The sequence below is a fragment of the Eulemur rufifrons genome, chromosome 16, assembly GCF_041146395.1.
Source record: "Eulemur rufifrons isolate Redbay chromosome 16, OSU_ERuf_1, whole genome shotgun sequence".
NCBI lineage: Eukaryota > Metazoa > Chordata > Mammalia > Primates > Lemuridae > Eulemur > Eulemur rufifrons.
Genome location: NC_090998.1, coordinates 13,357,430 through 13,372,044, shown reverse-complemented (window position 1 = coordinate 13,372,044; position 14,615 = coordinate 13,357,430). Strand labels below are relative to the sequence as shown.

Genomic DNA, 14,615 nt, shown 5'->3' with positions numbered 1-14,615 from the left:
TGCAGGTCTTTAAGAGGAAAGGTTTTAGCTCCACTCTCTGTGGAAGCCCCAACAGAGGGGAAGCAGCAGCTCCTGAGAGCCCTGGCTCAAGTGTCTTTCTTGGCAGCTGCAGGTGAGTGAGGGGCAGGGAAGATAAAGAGTCTGAATTGAAGAAAGCTGGCATTCTGGTCATCTCTGACCCTCTCTCTAGAAGGCAGCTCACCTGGAATTTCCAGGCTCTGGGGTCACACAGATTCCCCAGTAACCACCAGCTCCTCATGGCTCCCGTAGTCTAGGCCAGCATTGGGAAATATTTGTGTAGGAACGAGCAAGACAGAAACGAAGTGGTGAAGCCCCGTGGGGAGGACAAAGGCGGTGGAGAAGCAGTATGGCACCTGCCATCCCAGCTCAGGTCTGTGGTGACAGGAAGCAACCCAAGGGGGCTGGCAGCCTGGTGTTTTGTCCTTAAGAAGCTCCCAGTTCACTGGTGGCAGCAGCTTTTGGGCTCATGAGGGTAAAAAGGCTCTCCCGCAGCTCAGGAGTCTGCTGACTGCCAGAGATGTGGGGGAGGGAGAAACCACTCCACCTACCCTTTTCTCTGAACTCTAAGCCTCTCAGGGGCTGACCTCTGCTGATATTTTGCTCCTTCTTGTTCTGCTCCTTGACTTCTTCCTGAGGAATCTTTTATACGTTCGGGCACTTTTCCCTTGCAATTATACCCAATCTATGATTGTTTATTTGTTTTCTCTTTTTCATCTAAAACTTTTCCTTCTTTCTGAGACGAATTGGCAACTGGTATCTCTGGTCAGCCATCTTGTCTCTAAGTCCCAATTTCTTTTATCTATTTATTTATTTATCTTGCTAGATTGTGCTTTTGGTGTTATAGCTAAGAAATTTTTATCTCTCTCAAGGTTACAAGTATTTTCTCCTAGAAATTTGATAAATTTAAGATTTACATTTTAGATATATGATCTACTTTGAGTTAATTTCTGTGTATCTTATGAAGTGTGAAATGAAGTTCTTTTTTTGCATATGGATATCTAATTGTTCCAACACCATTTGTTGAAGACCATTGTATCTCCATGGAATTGCCTTTGCACTGTTTATATGAGTCTATTAGTGGGCACTCTCTTCTGTTCCGATGATCTCTTTATCTCTATGCTAATAACACACTGTCATGGTAACTGTAACTTTATAATGAATTTTGAAGTCGGGTGGTATAAGTCCTTTAATTTTGTTTTTTTCAAAGTTGTCTTTGCTATGCTAGATCCTTTATCATTTCTTTAGTTTTTAGTTGTTCAGGGATGTGTTATAAAACAGCATCTAGAAATCTAAAAATAATTTAAACTTAAAAATTTCTATAGAGCTGAATGGAAATATCCTGTCATGTAGCTTCATCAGGAAGTGAGGCACTCTGGGCATTGGATTCCATGTGGTTAATCAAAAATGGCTGCATATACCTTGCATGGATTGCCAATTTTCAAAAAAAATTACAGTATAATAATTTATACTAGAATCGTATTGGACATGATTACAATTTTCATTGATATTTCAGAAAATAATTAGCACCCTAGAGTATCTTAGTTATTCTGAGCACTAGTCATTGTGCTAGCAAAGTGGGAGAATTACTGATAAAGAGAATTAATTATTGTCTACCATGGTATTTACTCTACTTTTGATGTGAATACCTTTCTTCAAACATCTCAAGTGTTTTATTTGACACTGATATGCAAAGCATTCTGGTGTCTATCTCTCAGTAAAGTGTACTCATGTTTACTTTACTTGCTGTCTGCTGAGGGCGGTGAGGGATCACTATTAATTAGGCCACTGGAGCCCTGAGTGTGTTAGCCACCACTGTCACTGTGTGATGCTGAGCAAATTACTTACCTTTTTGGGCTTCAGTTTCACCACTTGTAAAATGAGAGGTTTGGACTAGTTAACCTTGAGTGGCCCATTCAGTTCTAAATAATTTTGCCTCTTTTATAGTGTCTTTGTTTACTTAAAAATCATAACTCCTTTAAAAATAACAAAACAAAAATTATTAATGGCAAAAAGCACTGTGATGAGTGAAAGTGGAAGCTCTTTCAGGCAGGAAGTGGGAGTCTTTTGATGCACCGCAGATGGCCTAACAGCTCCGCGTGACTTTACTTTTAACCATGGCCAACACTGAGCCATTAAGATGGCGTTTATGGTTCCTGGTGCTCTGGTATTTTGTGGGCCGTGAAACCCCCATATTCTGAGAAGGAAAAGAATTGCTTCTAAGCCCAGGAAATTCCAAAGGTTCAGAGATCTCTTGAGTTGGCAGGTTAGATTTTCAAATATATCTCCAAAGCAAATGGTATAGTATTGAAAACAAGAGGACTTTACATATCTTCATCATCTTTCCTGTGCCAGGGCACAGCAGAGCTGCTCTGGTCATATTCTACACGATCACTGTTGTACTAATGGAATGGGAAACTGAGAGAGCCAGAAGTTTACTAGGAAATGCAGAATATAGACATGAATGAAAAATAATGTAGGGGAACATTAATTGAGCACTTACTGTGTGCCATGTGCTATACCAAGCACTTCTCATACATTATATCATTTAATCCTCACAACAATCTTGAAAGCTAGGCATTAATTGTCTCTTTCCTACAAATGAGGAGATGATGCCCACAGAGTTTATGTTACTTGCCCAAGGTCACACAGCAGTAAGTGGCAGGGCTGGTCTTCAAAAATCCTTGTCTGTTTCCATCTAGAGCTTAAACTCGCTAACTACATCAGAGACTAGCTCTCATACCTTAGCCAGCACATTTCGAGAGTAATTGAATTTGTAGGGTGAATTACACGATCTAAACCAAGAATAACAAGTACTGATGGGTCGCTTTTGGGTAGACTGGATGGAAGAAAGAATTCACGGAAGGTATCCTGAAGAAATTGTTTTAAGCTATATTTTGAAGTGAAGGACACGAATTGGCCTAGAGAGCAAGATGAGTTTATGCTGAGGAGATGGACCGTGTGCGGCTGTGAAGCTACAAATGAACAAATTATGTGTTCAGGAAGCAACATAAAGACTTACTCATTGCAGGGTAATAGCCAGAAATAAAGCTGATGTAATAAAAGGGTGAACATCCAAGAGGTTTCACTTTATTACGATCGGACTGGAGATCCACTCTCCGTTCTTAAGCAAGGAGAGGAATATGATTAAAATTGTCTTTGATCTTATAATTTATCCTACAACTCATATAGGGTAAATATGAGCTCTGAGCACATCAGGGAAGGTCAAGAGAAAATTTCTTAGCAAAACCTATTTGATACTCAACAAATTGTTTTCGGGAGCACAACATAGCTAACCTCACTAAGGTCCTGTGGCCTTACAAATGCAATGACAATGTATTTAGGCCCTTAAATTAAGAGGCCCGAATGCAGATTTTACATAATTTGCAGAAATAAAAGTGACCAGTCCGCTGCAGTTAAGCTAACAGTACATTCTTTTTTGTCCCATCATTACTGGCATTGTGCAGTATTCATAAAAGGAACACAGAAGAGTTATAGATTAAAGTCTGGACTGGGCAAATAGAAATCTCTCAACAACATGTATTAAATTGAGTTGAATTGAAATCTACTTTCAGATAGCAATTGGTGCTCCTGAGTGAGGGCTAATGTATTTGGTGAATTATAGTTGGGTCTCTTCCATTATAAATCCACAAATGCCAACTTAATGTCTCTTCACATTTTCTAAACTGTTGTTTTGTTTTGTTTTTTTTTTTCTCTGTCTCTCTCTCTCTCTCTTTCTCTCTCCAGTTCCAGAGACCTAATGACTTCTCACCCCCTTTTCGCTTTGGGACTGTGCCCAATGGCAGCACAGAGAGGAACATTCGCAATAACTATGCAGAAATGCATGCCTACATGGGAAAGTTCAACCAGAGGGGTGTAGATGACGCATTGCTCTCCTTGAAAACAGGGTAAGAACTGCTTCCAAGCTCAGAGTCCTTCATATGTCTCTCACATTTAGTATGCACATGTTGCATCAGAGGTACTGGTATCCCACGCTTCGTGCCAGAAAAGGTTAAATCAAAGAAGACTTCATTTGCTCTTTATGGATTTCCAAGTTAAATTTGATGGTATATAATTCAGGCCAGTGTACAAAGATTCCTATGCTATTAGTTGTTTCTATGTATTTTTTTTTTACAAATTATTTTCTATTTGCGTTACTGTAACCATAAAACAGAAATGATCTAGATGTAAAAGTAGGAGGGAAGAGTTCAGGAGGAGGTTCATGTGTTATGTATGAAATGAAGACCTTTTGTCAGAAGAGGTGACAATGACGGTTCTGGTGTCTTAGGAACAAGGGAGAAATAAAAGGTGTTTAGAAGAATGTGTCGATGGATTCCCAATTTCAGCTTCTGTTGGCATTCTTTGTGATCCAGCTCTGTACTCTGGGGAGTATTTGTTTGTTTAAAGGAGTTTGTGAACTGCAAACGTGTTGGCTTGCACAGTCCCAGCCACACTTGTCCCTTTGTTCATCTGGGCCCCAGAAGCTACAGCTGTGGAATATGATCGATAATTGCACATTATAGATGCTGGCATTTGGGGGCCTAGCGGGTCCCGTAGCATTTCCTTTGTTGTATGGTAACCAGTAGCATTTGGACCTCCTCTCAACACCCCTGTAGCTCCAGGCCTAGAAGAGCCACCTAGACCCATGGTTACTTAAAATGCTATTAGATTCCATCTTATCACCATAAATAAAGTCACAGGAGATTTCAGAAGATGGGATTTGAGCTTGGGGCTAGGACCAGTTTTGGTAGTCTGACTCCTTGTGCACCCACAGTTCTCAATTGTATCAGAGCTTTCTATAGGGTTCCTTTCATAAAATGCTCTGTGTCTTATGCCAGAAGGGCTTGTTTTTTATTCTGAAGGAGGAACAAAACTACTTAACCTATAAAAGTGAAGGGGGTGATGTATGCTTTTATTCTTACAGACCTCCCTATTACTTGTATGGCTATATCTGAATTACTTCCTCTACCTTTGATGGGTTTCACTGTTGGTTTTAAATATTGATTCATGCCTTCCTGTCCCTACTCCTGGCCTTCCTCCCTTCCTATGTATTCCTTCCTTGCAAAGAGCAATACATGAAATGAGGTTCTCATATGTTCAGGAATTTGAGACATCTGAGCTCTTCCAGATGTTGCTTACTCTTGTAATGTCAAACTTTTGCTCTGACACAAGCCTGTACTACCACCATCCCAACCCCTCACCTCTATCCTTGTGCTGCATAACAGAATATTGGAACATTTCTGACCACAAAAATAGCATTGCACATCTATTGGAACACATACACCTACACTTATCCCCACTCTGGACTGTAATGAACTGAGAAATGAAAAATGTTATATAAATCTAACCCATGCTATTTGTTGCTATCATTGTGGTGGTTACTTTTCATTATTTCTGTTATTATTTTTATTGATTCCTTTTTACTCCTTCTCCTTTTCAGACACAGTTTATGAGTTGGCTTCAGGCCCAACTTACATTTTCATCATTCCCAGTGGGAGGAAAAGAACTTCTCTTTTCAACCTGAAATCTCATAAAGAACAGCCTGGGATTTAGGCTTTAGATTCTGGTAGAGTTCCAACTTAAACCTTACTTTGAACCAGTTCTCCCAATAGTTTGCTGGAACCCTATTGCTTCATGTTAATGGTCCCATGGGTAGTTTTGTTCTGAAATTCCTCTGTTGGATTTTGTTTGTTTGCCTCTTTCTTGCACAGGAAACTGGATGCCTTCATCTATGATGCAGCAGTGCTGAACTACATGGCAGGCAGAGATGAAGGCTGCAAGCTGGTGACCATTGGCAGCGGGAAGGTCTTTGCCTCCACTGGTTATGGCATCGCCATCCAGAAAGACTCTGGGTGGAAGCGCCAGGTGGACCTTGCCATCTTGCAGCTCTTTGGAGATGGTAAGTTAAAGGGAAAAGTGCCCATTTGTCCTCTACCAACGCCCAGTACAAAACACCAGCCTTTTCTCCTTCATATCTTTAACATGTGCATTTCCAGAAAAGCATTTCATGGTATGTTGTGAAGTTTGGGGGTATATGTTAGTTTCCTTATTGCTGCCATAACAAAGGACCACAAACCAAGAGGCTTAAACAACAGAATGTCTCATCTCACGGTTCTGGGGGCTAGAGGTCTGAAATCAAAGTTTCTGCAGGGTTGGGTCCTTCCGGGGGCTTTGAGAGAGAATCTTTTCATGCCTCTCTCCTAGCATCTGGTGGTTTGCTTGTAATCTTTGCCATTACTTATCTTGTAGAAGCAATACCCCAATCTCTGCCTTCATGTTCATTTGGTGTTCTACCTGCTTGCATATTTTCCCTCTGTACCTGTCTGTGTCTGAATTTTCCTCTATCTTAATAATACCAGTCATTGGATTAGAGGCCCATGCTACCCCAAGATGACTTCATTTTAACTAATTGCATCTGCAATGATCCTATTGCCAAATAAAGTCACATCTTGCGGTCCCAGGGATTAAGACTTCAACGTATGGGTTTTAGGGAGATATTATAAAATCTTTCAACCCATAACAGGGTGAGAGATGAGGGAAGAGGATTAACGTAGTTTGTCAAGGAGGTATGTTTCTGGGTTGCAGGCTATAATCAAACCTTCAGAGATAAATGGGGAAAGGCTGGTATTAAGTTGTTCCAACCAATCATCTCACGTGTGGCCGACACAGTAGATGGAACTGTGGAAGGTCTCTGCTCTTTATGTGCCCAGAGAAAGGGCAAAGAAATAAGCTTGTGACCCTCTACTCATTCCTCCCTCCCCTCTGTCATGCTCTCTCAGCTGCAAGAGGCAGGAGGCAGGACTGGACAGCCTCAGAGGCAGACACCCTCAGCCACTCCCCAGTGTCACCCCGGTGCTGACTGAGCAGCCAACTTGATTTGGGAAAATCTCATCTCCTATTTCATTATACTCCTGTCTTCTGCCTCCCTCTTCACTTTGCTGTCCAAAGTACTGACTCTTCCTGTTAGCCTCACACAATCTAATCCGGTTACGGACGAGCAGCCTGACTCCACTTGGCTCCACCGGCCATCAGCCAAGTGGCTCTCTAAATTGTGTCTGCAGAAGCACTGCTGCTGGGGATGAGATCAGAAGCAGACAACCACAGGTGGATTTTGAGGCTCCGGGTGAGGTGGGCTGCTCCACTAGTTAGGAGAATCATAGTTTGATCAAAGAAATGAGTAAAAAGTGATTTGATTAACATTGAAAGGAGGAGGGCATCCTAGCTGGAATGCTAACAAGCCATTTTGGTATAAGAGCATCTGTAATGTTAGTGTAGCTGTCACTTAAAGGCAATAACGGAGCCTATGTCTATCAGGAAGAGCAGCAGCAGAGATGATGTGCAAAAGTTACCAAAGCTTTAATCAGATTGTGCAAAGTTCAGATTTTTGACCAAACTGAAACCATTGGAACGGGCAATTTTCTTCATGAGATTTTCAGGATTTTGTTTGTCTATGATGGGATGGATTCTGATGCACATGGTTTCTTTTATTTTCCTTTTGCCTGGGATTTGTATCTTTCTACTTCCTAGTATCCAGAAAAGGGAATAAAGGTTATTGAAATCTTACATGAATTGAAGTAATCAAAGCATCCTTAAGTAACATTAAAAGGAGGCACGTCTGAATTTGGTGGTCTAATTTTATCCACCTTACTCTTCTTTGCTCTTTATATTTATGTTTTCCTCTACACTGGAAGTAGATCAGCAAATCTGAGGGGCCCTAGGGAATTAATCAATCTCTCTCTGTCTCTCCTCTCCCTACCCAATCTGCTTTGCGCAATTTTAGGAGCAATTTTCGGAATCATTTGTTTGATTATGTTATTCCCCACTGTCTATAAAATAAAGTGCAGAGCACTGAGTCTGATACTCAGGTCCTCAGCACTCTTGCATCAATCTTTTTTATTCAGCTCTTTTGCCTACTGTTATTCTGTTTGAACTGTTCTGCATCCCTTTCCCTAAACAAGCCTTGTGTTTCCCCATTGATCATGCTATTCCTGCTGCCTGGATTGCCTTTTTGCACAATGCAAATTAAAATTCACCCATCCACCATGCCCACCTCCAAGTCCACAATTCATGAAAACCCACTGGCCATGCCATCCACAGAATTACTCTCCATACTTGGAACTCTTGTCACCTGCATATAGCTTGTCATATTAGTTATTTATATACCAACTTACACTGGACAGCAGAAGCAACATCTCATGTCTTTGTGTCACCTACAGTACTCACGTTAAGTCTTCATCGAATACTTATTGAGTACATTGATGAATTGATATATAATGGTATTAACAAAATTACTGTTATCTTTCTCTGTTGATTTTCTTTCTTTTTGTCGCTCTCTCTACATGTTTTTCTCCATCTTCCCCAACACCCCCCTTTCCCCCTTTTCTCTACTCCCTGTCTCTCTCTATCTGTTTTCTTTCTCTGTTCTGTCTCCAGGGGAGATGGAAGAGCTAGAAGCTCTCTGGCTCACTGGCATTTGCCACAATGAGAAGAATGAGGTCATGAGCAGCCAGCTGGACATTGACAACATGGCGGGGGTCTTCTATATGTTGGGGGCGGCCATGGCACTCAGCCTTATCACCTTCATCTGCGAACACCTTTTCTACTGGCAGTTCCGGCATTGCTTTATGGGTGTCTGTTCTGGCAAGCCTGGCATGGTCTTCTCCATCAGCAGAGTAAGTGCTTTGATTTAAATGCCTAGAGCTTGTTAAAGACAGCTTAGCCTAGCACTGTGTAAGGCAGAGAGACCCAAGAGGGCACTAAATCCAGTCTTACGTTGCGAAAGCAAGAAACCACAGCACGTACATTTCCCCAGGAGTTTGTATGATATAATTTCAAGTGGCTCAAAAAAATGGGTGACACTATATTTCCTTCAGAAACAGCTTTCTGTGTGAGATATGGTCACTCAGTTCTCTATAAGAACTGGCAGATCTATCAAAATGGAAAATTTGGCTTTTTACCAATTGCCTTTCATCACCATTAGTTAATTCTATATTGGCTGCATTAATCATTTAATCCCTTTAAAAATCACATTTCTATTTAAATAATGAAATGTTACATATTTCTCTTATTCTAACATACACAAAGGTTTATTATTGTTGGTGATTTCAATGTTTCACTCTGTGTTTTAACCATGTGTGGGTCATGAGGAGTTAAAGAGTTTAAACGGAACCTACAGAAATAAAGTTCTGACTCATAAGAAATTTGCATTCTAGAAACTTCTTTAATTGGAGCAAGAGCATAACGCTTAGGTCATTCATTATTCAGGTCTCTCTTCTTCATTTCTAGCCCAAAGTTAGACATTAGGAACACAGTTTTATATATGGACACAAGGTCACAGGGAGGAGTTTCTTTGAAAAAAAAAAAAAAACTGGGCTTCTTTTGATTTTGTTAATGGAGTTGTGAGACTCAGTCATAAGAGATGAACTCAAATATTCTTTAAGAATTGAGATCCATAATCTGCATGTGATCAACTTCGACTAAAATGGAGTTATGTAAGAAAATGGATTTCTCATTAAATTGTTTCATCATTTGATCATTTTCCTATAGCATTTTCTTGCTAGAGAACAATGTCTCCATTTCCTCTCTGGCTGTGAGTTAATTCAGGCCATTGAGTAGCATCAGGGCAGGAAGGTGTAATTGTGGCAGTTATGGTCCCTGAGCCAGGTTGTCCCACTGTGTAGCCCTTCCCTAAGGTCTCAGGTAGATGCCAGAAGCAATGGGAGTTGTTGACCTGTAATAGAAATCCCACTCATAACCCTTTGACACAATTAATGCCTCTATAGAGGAAAAATGCTTGGCATTTTCTCCTAGCCTTGATCAGAAGGGTTAGAAGGAAGGACTAGGAAAGCAACTGGAGTAATCGCACCTAAAAGATCTATCTTGCTGAGGCCCTGTGGGACAATGAAGCTCACCTCCTCTAAACCTTTCTTCTTTCCCACATAGCTGCCATTCTCTTTCTAAACCTGTTTCGTCTCATCCACATCCATTGGGACAACTTCCCTTTCCAAACTAATCCCCTTTGTTGTAAAGACACAATTCAAACAACCACCTCTTCAAATACCTTCCCTTGCCAGGGAGAAAATTCCAAGTTTGCCCAAGGCAGGGAGCAAGATGTGAGCAGTAGGATGGCTTGACTTTAGAATTGAACATACTGAGCCCTCCAGGAACCCAACCCATTTCCTCTCCTGGATGGTGTTCTTCAAAGCCCTGCCCAAGGAGTTATATGCAGGGAGTGCTGGATCAATACTAATTTGTTAAGACATTAATTATTTATGATAATATTAAGTGAGTGAGAAAGTACAAGAAGGAAAACAGGAGCCAAAGAAAGAACAAATGAGAGAATTCAACAAGGGAGTAATTTATTCCTATTTAGCACTGGGTATTTGTCCCAATTCTTCCCTCCCACAGTGTAGAACACAGCAGGAGAAAAATCCTTCTTTGACCCCAGGGCTTCCTAATTCTCTCTCTCTGTGAATTTTGTTCACGCTTGGCTCAAGAAGAGAATTGCTCAGCTGTTATTTGGTGACCAAAATTCTAAAAGCTGCTCAAAATTTGTCAGAGCTGGGAAAGAGTGGCAATTGGAAGCTACTGAGCTCCCCTGTGTTTTGCTGCCGGCCAAGAGTGGCCAGCCAGCACAGAACAACCTCAGCATCTATACAGCGTTGCCATTTATTTCTGGGAGGCTGACAGTATTTTTTGCTATGGATTGATATCATGGCCTCATTTTTAAGATGTAAAAATCTGGGCATAGAAAGGAAAATGAAGGTAAGTCAGTGGTGGAGTTGAGGCAGGCAGGCTGCGTCTTGCAATTGCAGTCTATTAGCTCAAGCTGCTTGGTAAGGCCACGCCCCCTCTTTCATGGCCGGATCACTGACTTTCGCTCCTACCATGAAAGTCGCTACATTCAGGTGGATAAAGCAGGCAAGCTTCTAGCCACATCTTTCTGAGTACGTTAGGCTGTCTGCTTCATGTATTTCCTGACTTTTTCTTACGCACTTGGGCAATTAGTGGTGAAAATACTTGTTATGGTCACCCTTGGCCTCTCTGGAGACCTAATCCGTCCCATTCTGTTGTCGCTTCAGGGCATCTACAGCTGCATCCACGGCGTGGCTATCGAGGAGCGCCAGTCCGTGATGAACTCCCCCACCGCGACCATGAACAACACGCACTCCAACATCCTGCGCCTGCTGCGCACGGCCAAGAACATGGCTAACCTGTCCGGGGTGAATGGCTCCCCGCAGAGCGCCCTGGACTTCATCCGCCGCGAGTCGTCCGTCTACGACATCTCCGAGCACCGCCGCAGCTTCACGCACTCCGACTGCAAATCCTACAACAACCCGCCCTGCGAGGAGAACCTCTTCAGCGACTACATCAGCGAGGTGGAGAGAACGTTCGGTAACCTGCAGCTGAAGGACAGTAACGTGTACCAAGATCACTATCACCATCACCACCGGCCCCACAGCATCGGCAGCGCCAGCTCCATCGACGGGCTCTACGACTGTGACAACCCCTCCTTCACCACCCAGCCACGGTCCATCAGCAAGAAGCCCCTGGACATTGGCCTGCCCTCCTCCAAACACAGCCAGCTAAGTGACCTGTACGGCAAATTCTCCTTCAAGAGCGACCGCTACAGCGGCCACGACGACTTGATCCGCTCCGACGTCTCCGACATCTCCACCCACACCGTCACCTACGGGAACATCGAGGGCAACGCCGCCAAGAGGCGCAAGCAGCAGTACAAGGACAGCCTGAAGAAGCGGCCGGCCTCGGCCAAGTCCCGCCGGGAGTTCGACGAGATCGAGCTGGCCTACCGCCGCCGGCCGCCGCGCTCGCCCGACCACAAGCGCTACTTTAGGGACAAGGAAGGGCTGCGGGACTTCTACCTGGACCAGTTCCGAACCAAGGAGAACTCGCCGCACTGGGAGCACGTGGACCTGACCGACATCTACAAGGAGCGCAGCGATGACTTCAAGCGCGACTCGGTCAGCGGGGGAGGGCCCTGTACCAACAGGTCCCACCTCAAGCACGCGGCGGGCGACAAGCACGGAGTGGTCGGCGGGGTCCCGGCGCCCTGGGAGAAGAACCTGACCAACGTGGAGTGGGAGGAGCGCGCCGGGGGCAACTTCTGCCGCAGCTGCCCCTCCAAGCTGCACAACTACTCGGCGGCCGCGGCGCCGGGGCAGAACTCGGGCAGGCAGGCGTGCATCCGCTGCGAGGCGTGCAAGAAGGCGGGGAACCTGTACGACATCAGCGAGGACAACTCCCTGCAGGAGCTGGACCAGCCGGCGGCCCCGGTGGCGGCGACGTCAAACGCCTCCACCGCCAAGTACCCTCAGAGCCCGACTAATTCCAAGGCCCAGAAGAAGAACCGGAACAAGCTGCGGCGGCAGCACTCGTACGACACCTTCGTGGACCTGCAGAAGGAAGAAGCCGCCCTGGCCCCGCGCAGCGTGAGCCTGAAAGACAAGGGCCGCTTCATGGATGGGAGCCCCTACGCGCACATGTTTGAGATGCCAGCCGGTGAGAGCACCTTTGCCAACAACAAGCCCTCAGTGCCCACTGCCGGACACCACCACCACAACAACCCCGGCGGCGGCGGCAGCGGCGGCTACATGCTCAGCAAGTCGCTCTACCCTGACCGGGTCACGCAAAACCCTTTCATCCCCACTTTTGGGGACGACCAGTGCTTGCTCCATGGCAGCAAATCCTACTTCTTCAGGCAGCCCACGGTGGCGGGGGCATCGAAAGCCAGGCCGGACTTCCGGGCCCTAGTCACCAACAAGCCGGTGGTCTCGGCCCTTCATGGGGCTGTGCCAGGCCGTTTCCAGAAGGACATCTGTATAGGGAACCAGTCCAACCCCTGTGTGCCTAACAACAAAAACCCCAGGGCTTTCAATGGCTCCAGCAATGGGCATGTTTATGAGAAACTTTCTAGTATTGAGTCTGATGTCTGAGTGAGGGAAGAGAGAGGTTAAGGTGGGTACGGGAGGGTAAGGCTGGGTCGTGTGGCGCGCATGACACGGAGGGTGACGGGGGTGAACTTGGTTCCCATTTGATCCTTTCTTGTTGTTTTAATTTATTTATGGGATCCTGGAGTTCTGGTTCCTACGGAGGGCAACCCTGGTGACCAGCACCGTCTCTCCTCCTCCTCCCAGTTCTCTCCTCCTTCCCCCATCTGTCAGCCATTCCTGTTCCCATGATGCCACGCCATCAGCCCTCCCAGCAGGGGAGGCTGGAGTGGAAAAAGGAGGTGCTGCATGCGGGCTTCCTCCTAGCAGGCAAGAGTTCCTTGCCACCCACTTTGGGTGAAGCTAGGAGAACCAAAGGAGGCCACGTGAGCACAGAGGTAGCTTTTCCCCAACTGATCTTTTCGTTGAGGTGAGGAAGCAAAAGCATTCAAGTGAGACCATGTAGCTTACTGCTTGTGATTGAAAAGAGGCTTTGGCAACTCTCGTTGCTTAGATGATATCAGTCTTGGGATCATGTGCCAAGCAGAGGGTGCCAGGCCATGTTTATATATAAGCCAAAAAAAATTTTGCTTCTACTCCATGAGACTCATTAGTGGTGAGCTCGAATGAACAGTCACTGGTGGATGGGTGGATTCTTGAACAAACTGGAAAGTACATATAATAGTTTCCCCTGGTGCATTGGAGGCAAGAACAAGTGGATCGTGTGTGCATGTGTAGCTGTGTACACTTGCACACACGTGTAGTCAGGTGCCTCTAAATGTAGAGAAGGCAACCTTGACTCTTTCAACATCCCTAAGCAATGTGCTGGCTTTGGCTTATATACAAACAGAGATGGTCACATGTTACCTGAATTTGGGCTGTCTCCCCTTCACCCTTCCTGAATGAGGAGAATGGAAGTTCTTGACGAAGAAGATTCTGTGGTCTAGACAAAGAAGGTGGTGAGCAGTCCTGCGAGAGCAGGTACAACAGTGATTCCTCGGTGATTGCCGATAGTTGCAACCAGTTTGGGCCAAGAACTTTCCAGGAAGGCTAAAGGGAAACAGAAGCAGCCGTAATTATTTTGCCACACTTGGGAACCTCAACCGGCCAAGCTTTGGGGAGGAGCTAGGTGAGGCTTTGAAGAAGAGGAGTCGTTTATAGTAGGGTAAGTGAGAGAGGGGGATGTTTTCAATGCTTTGATCCCTTCTTACTTAACCTGAAGCTAGAGGAGCAGGCTTCTTCCCCCAGAACTGGTTACAACTGCTGCGAAACAGACAGCTGTGAGAAATGAGCTCAGCTTTGTGCGTGCAGCTCAGAGGCGCAGAGAGAAGGGAAGAGACTTGGAAGAGGGGGAAGGGAGGCGGGGAGGGACTCTCCGCCACCTCTTTGGGCCTGGCTCCCTGGGAATGTGACTTGAGCCCAGAGCGAACACTCTTGGTAGAGGCCCTTTCACCTTCCTGCAACACCTCCTTTCCCTCTCAGTTTGTACCATTCAAGAATAAAAAAATATATACACGTATAAAACTCCAGGGATGAGGGTACTGGCAGGCATGATGCCCCCTTCACTTAAAGTTGGAAAATGGAGAAGGGAAATGAATATTTGTCACTGCCGGTCCTGAAACTTGGGGTAGGGCTGTTCTGTGGGTCAGT

General features: G+C 45.0%; 1 protein-coding gene across 1 annotated transcript in view; it reads left to right on the top strand.

The window, feature by feature from the left end:
- The window catches only part of GRIN2B (glutamate ionotropic receptor NMDA type subunit 2B), a 292,729-nt gene extending 279,758 nt beyond the window's left edge, over positions 1–12,971 (top strand). The window contains exons 9-12 of the mRNA XM_069490424.1: positions 3,766–3,926; positions 5,730–5,917; positions 8,452–8,690; positions 11,100–12,971. Coding sequence (XP_069346525.1) covers positions 3,766–3,926; positions 5,730–5,917; positions 8,452–8,690; positions 11,100–12,971 — 2,460 coding nt within the window. The remainder of the gene's footprint in view (positions 1–3,765; positions 3,927–5,729; positions 5,918–8,451; positions 8,691–11,099) is intronic.
- The last annotated feature ends 1,644 nt before the right edge of the window (positions 12,972–14,615 follow it).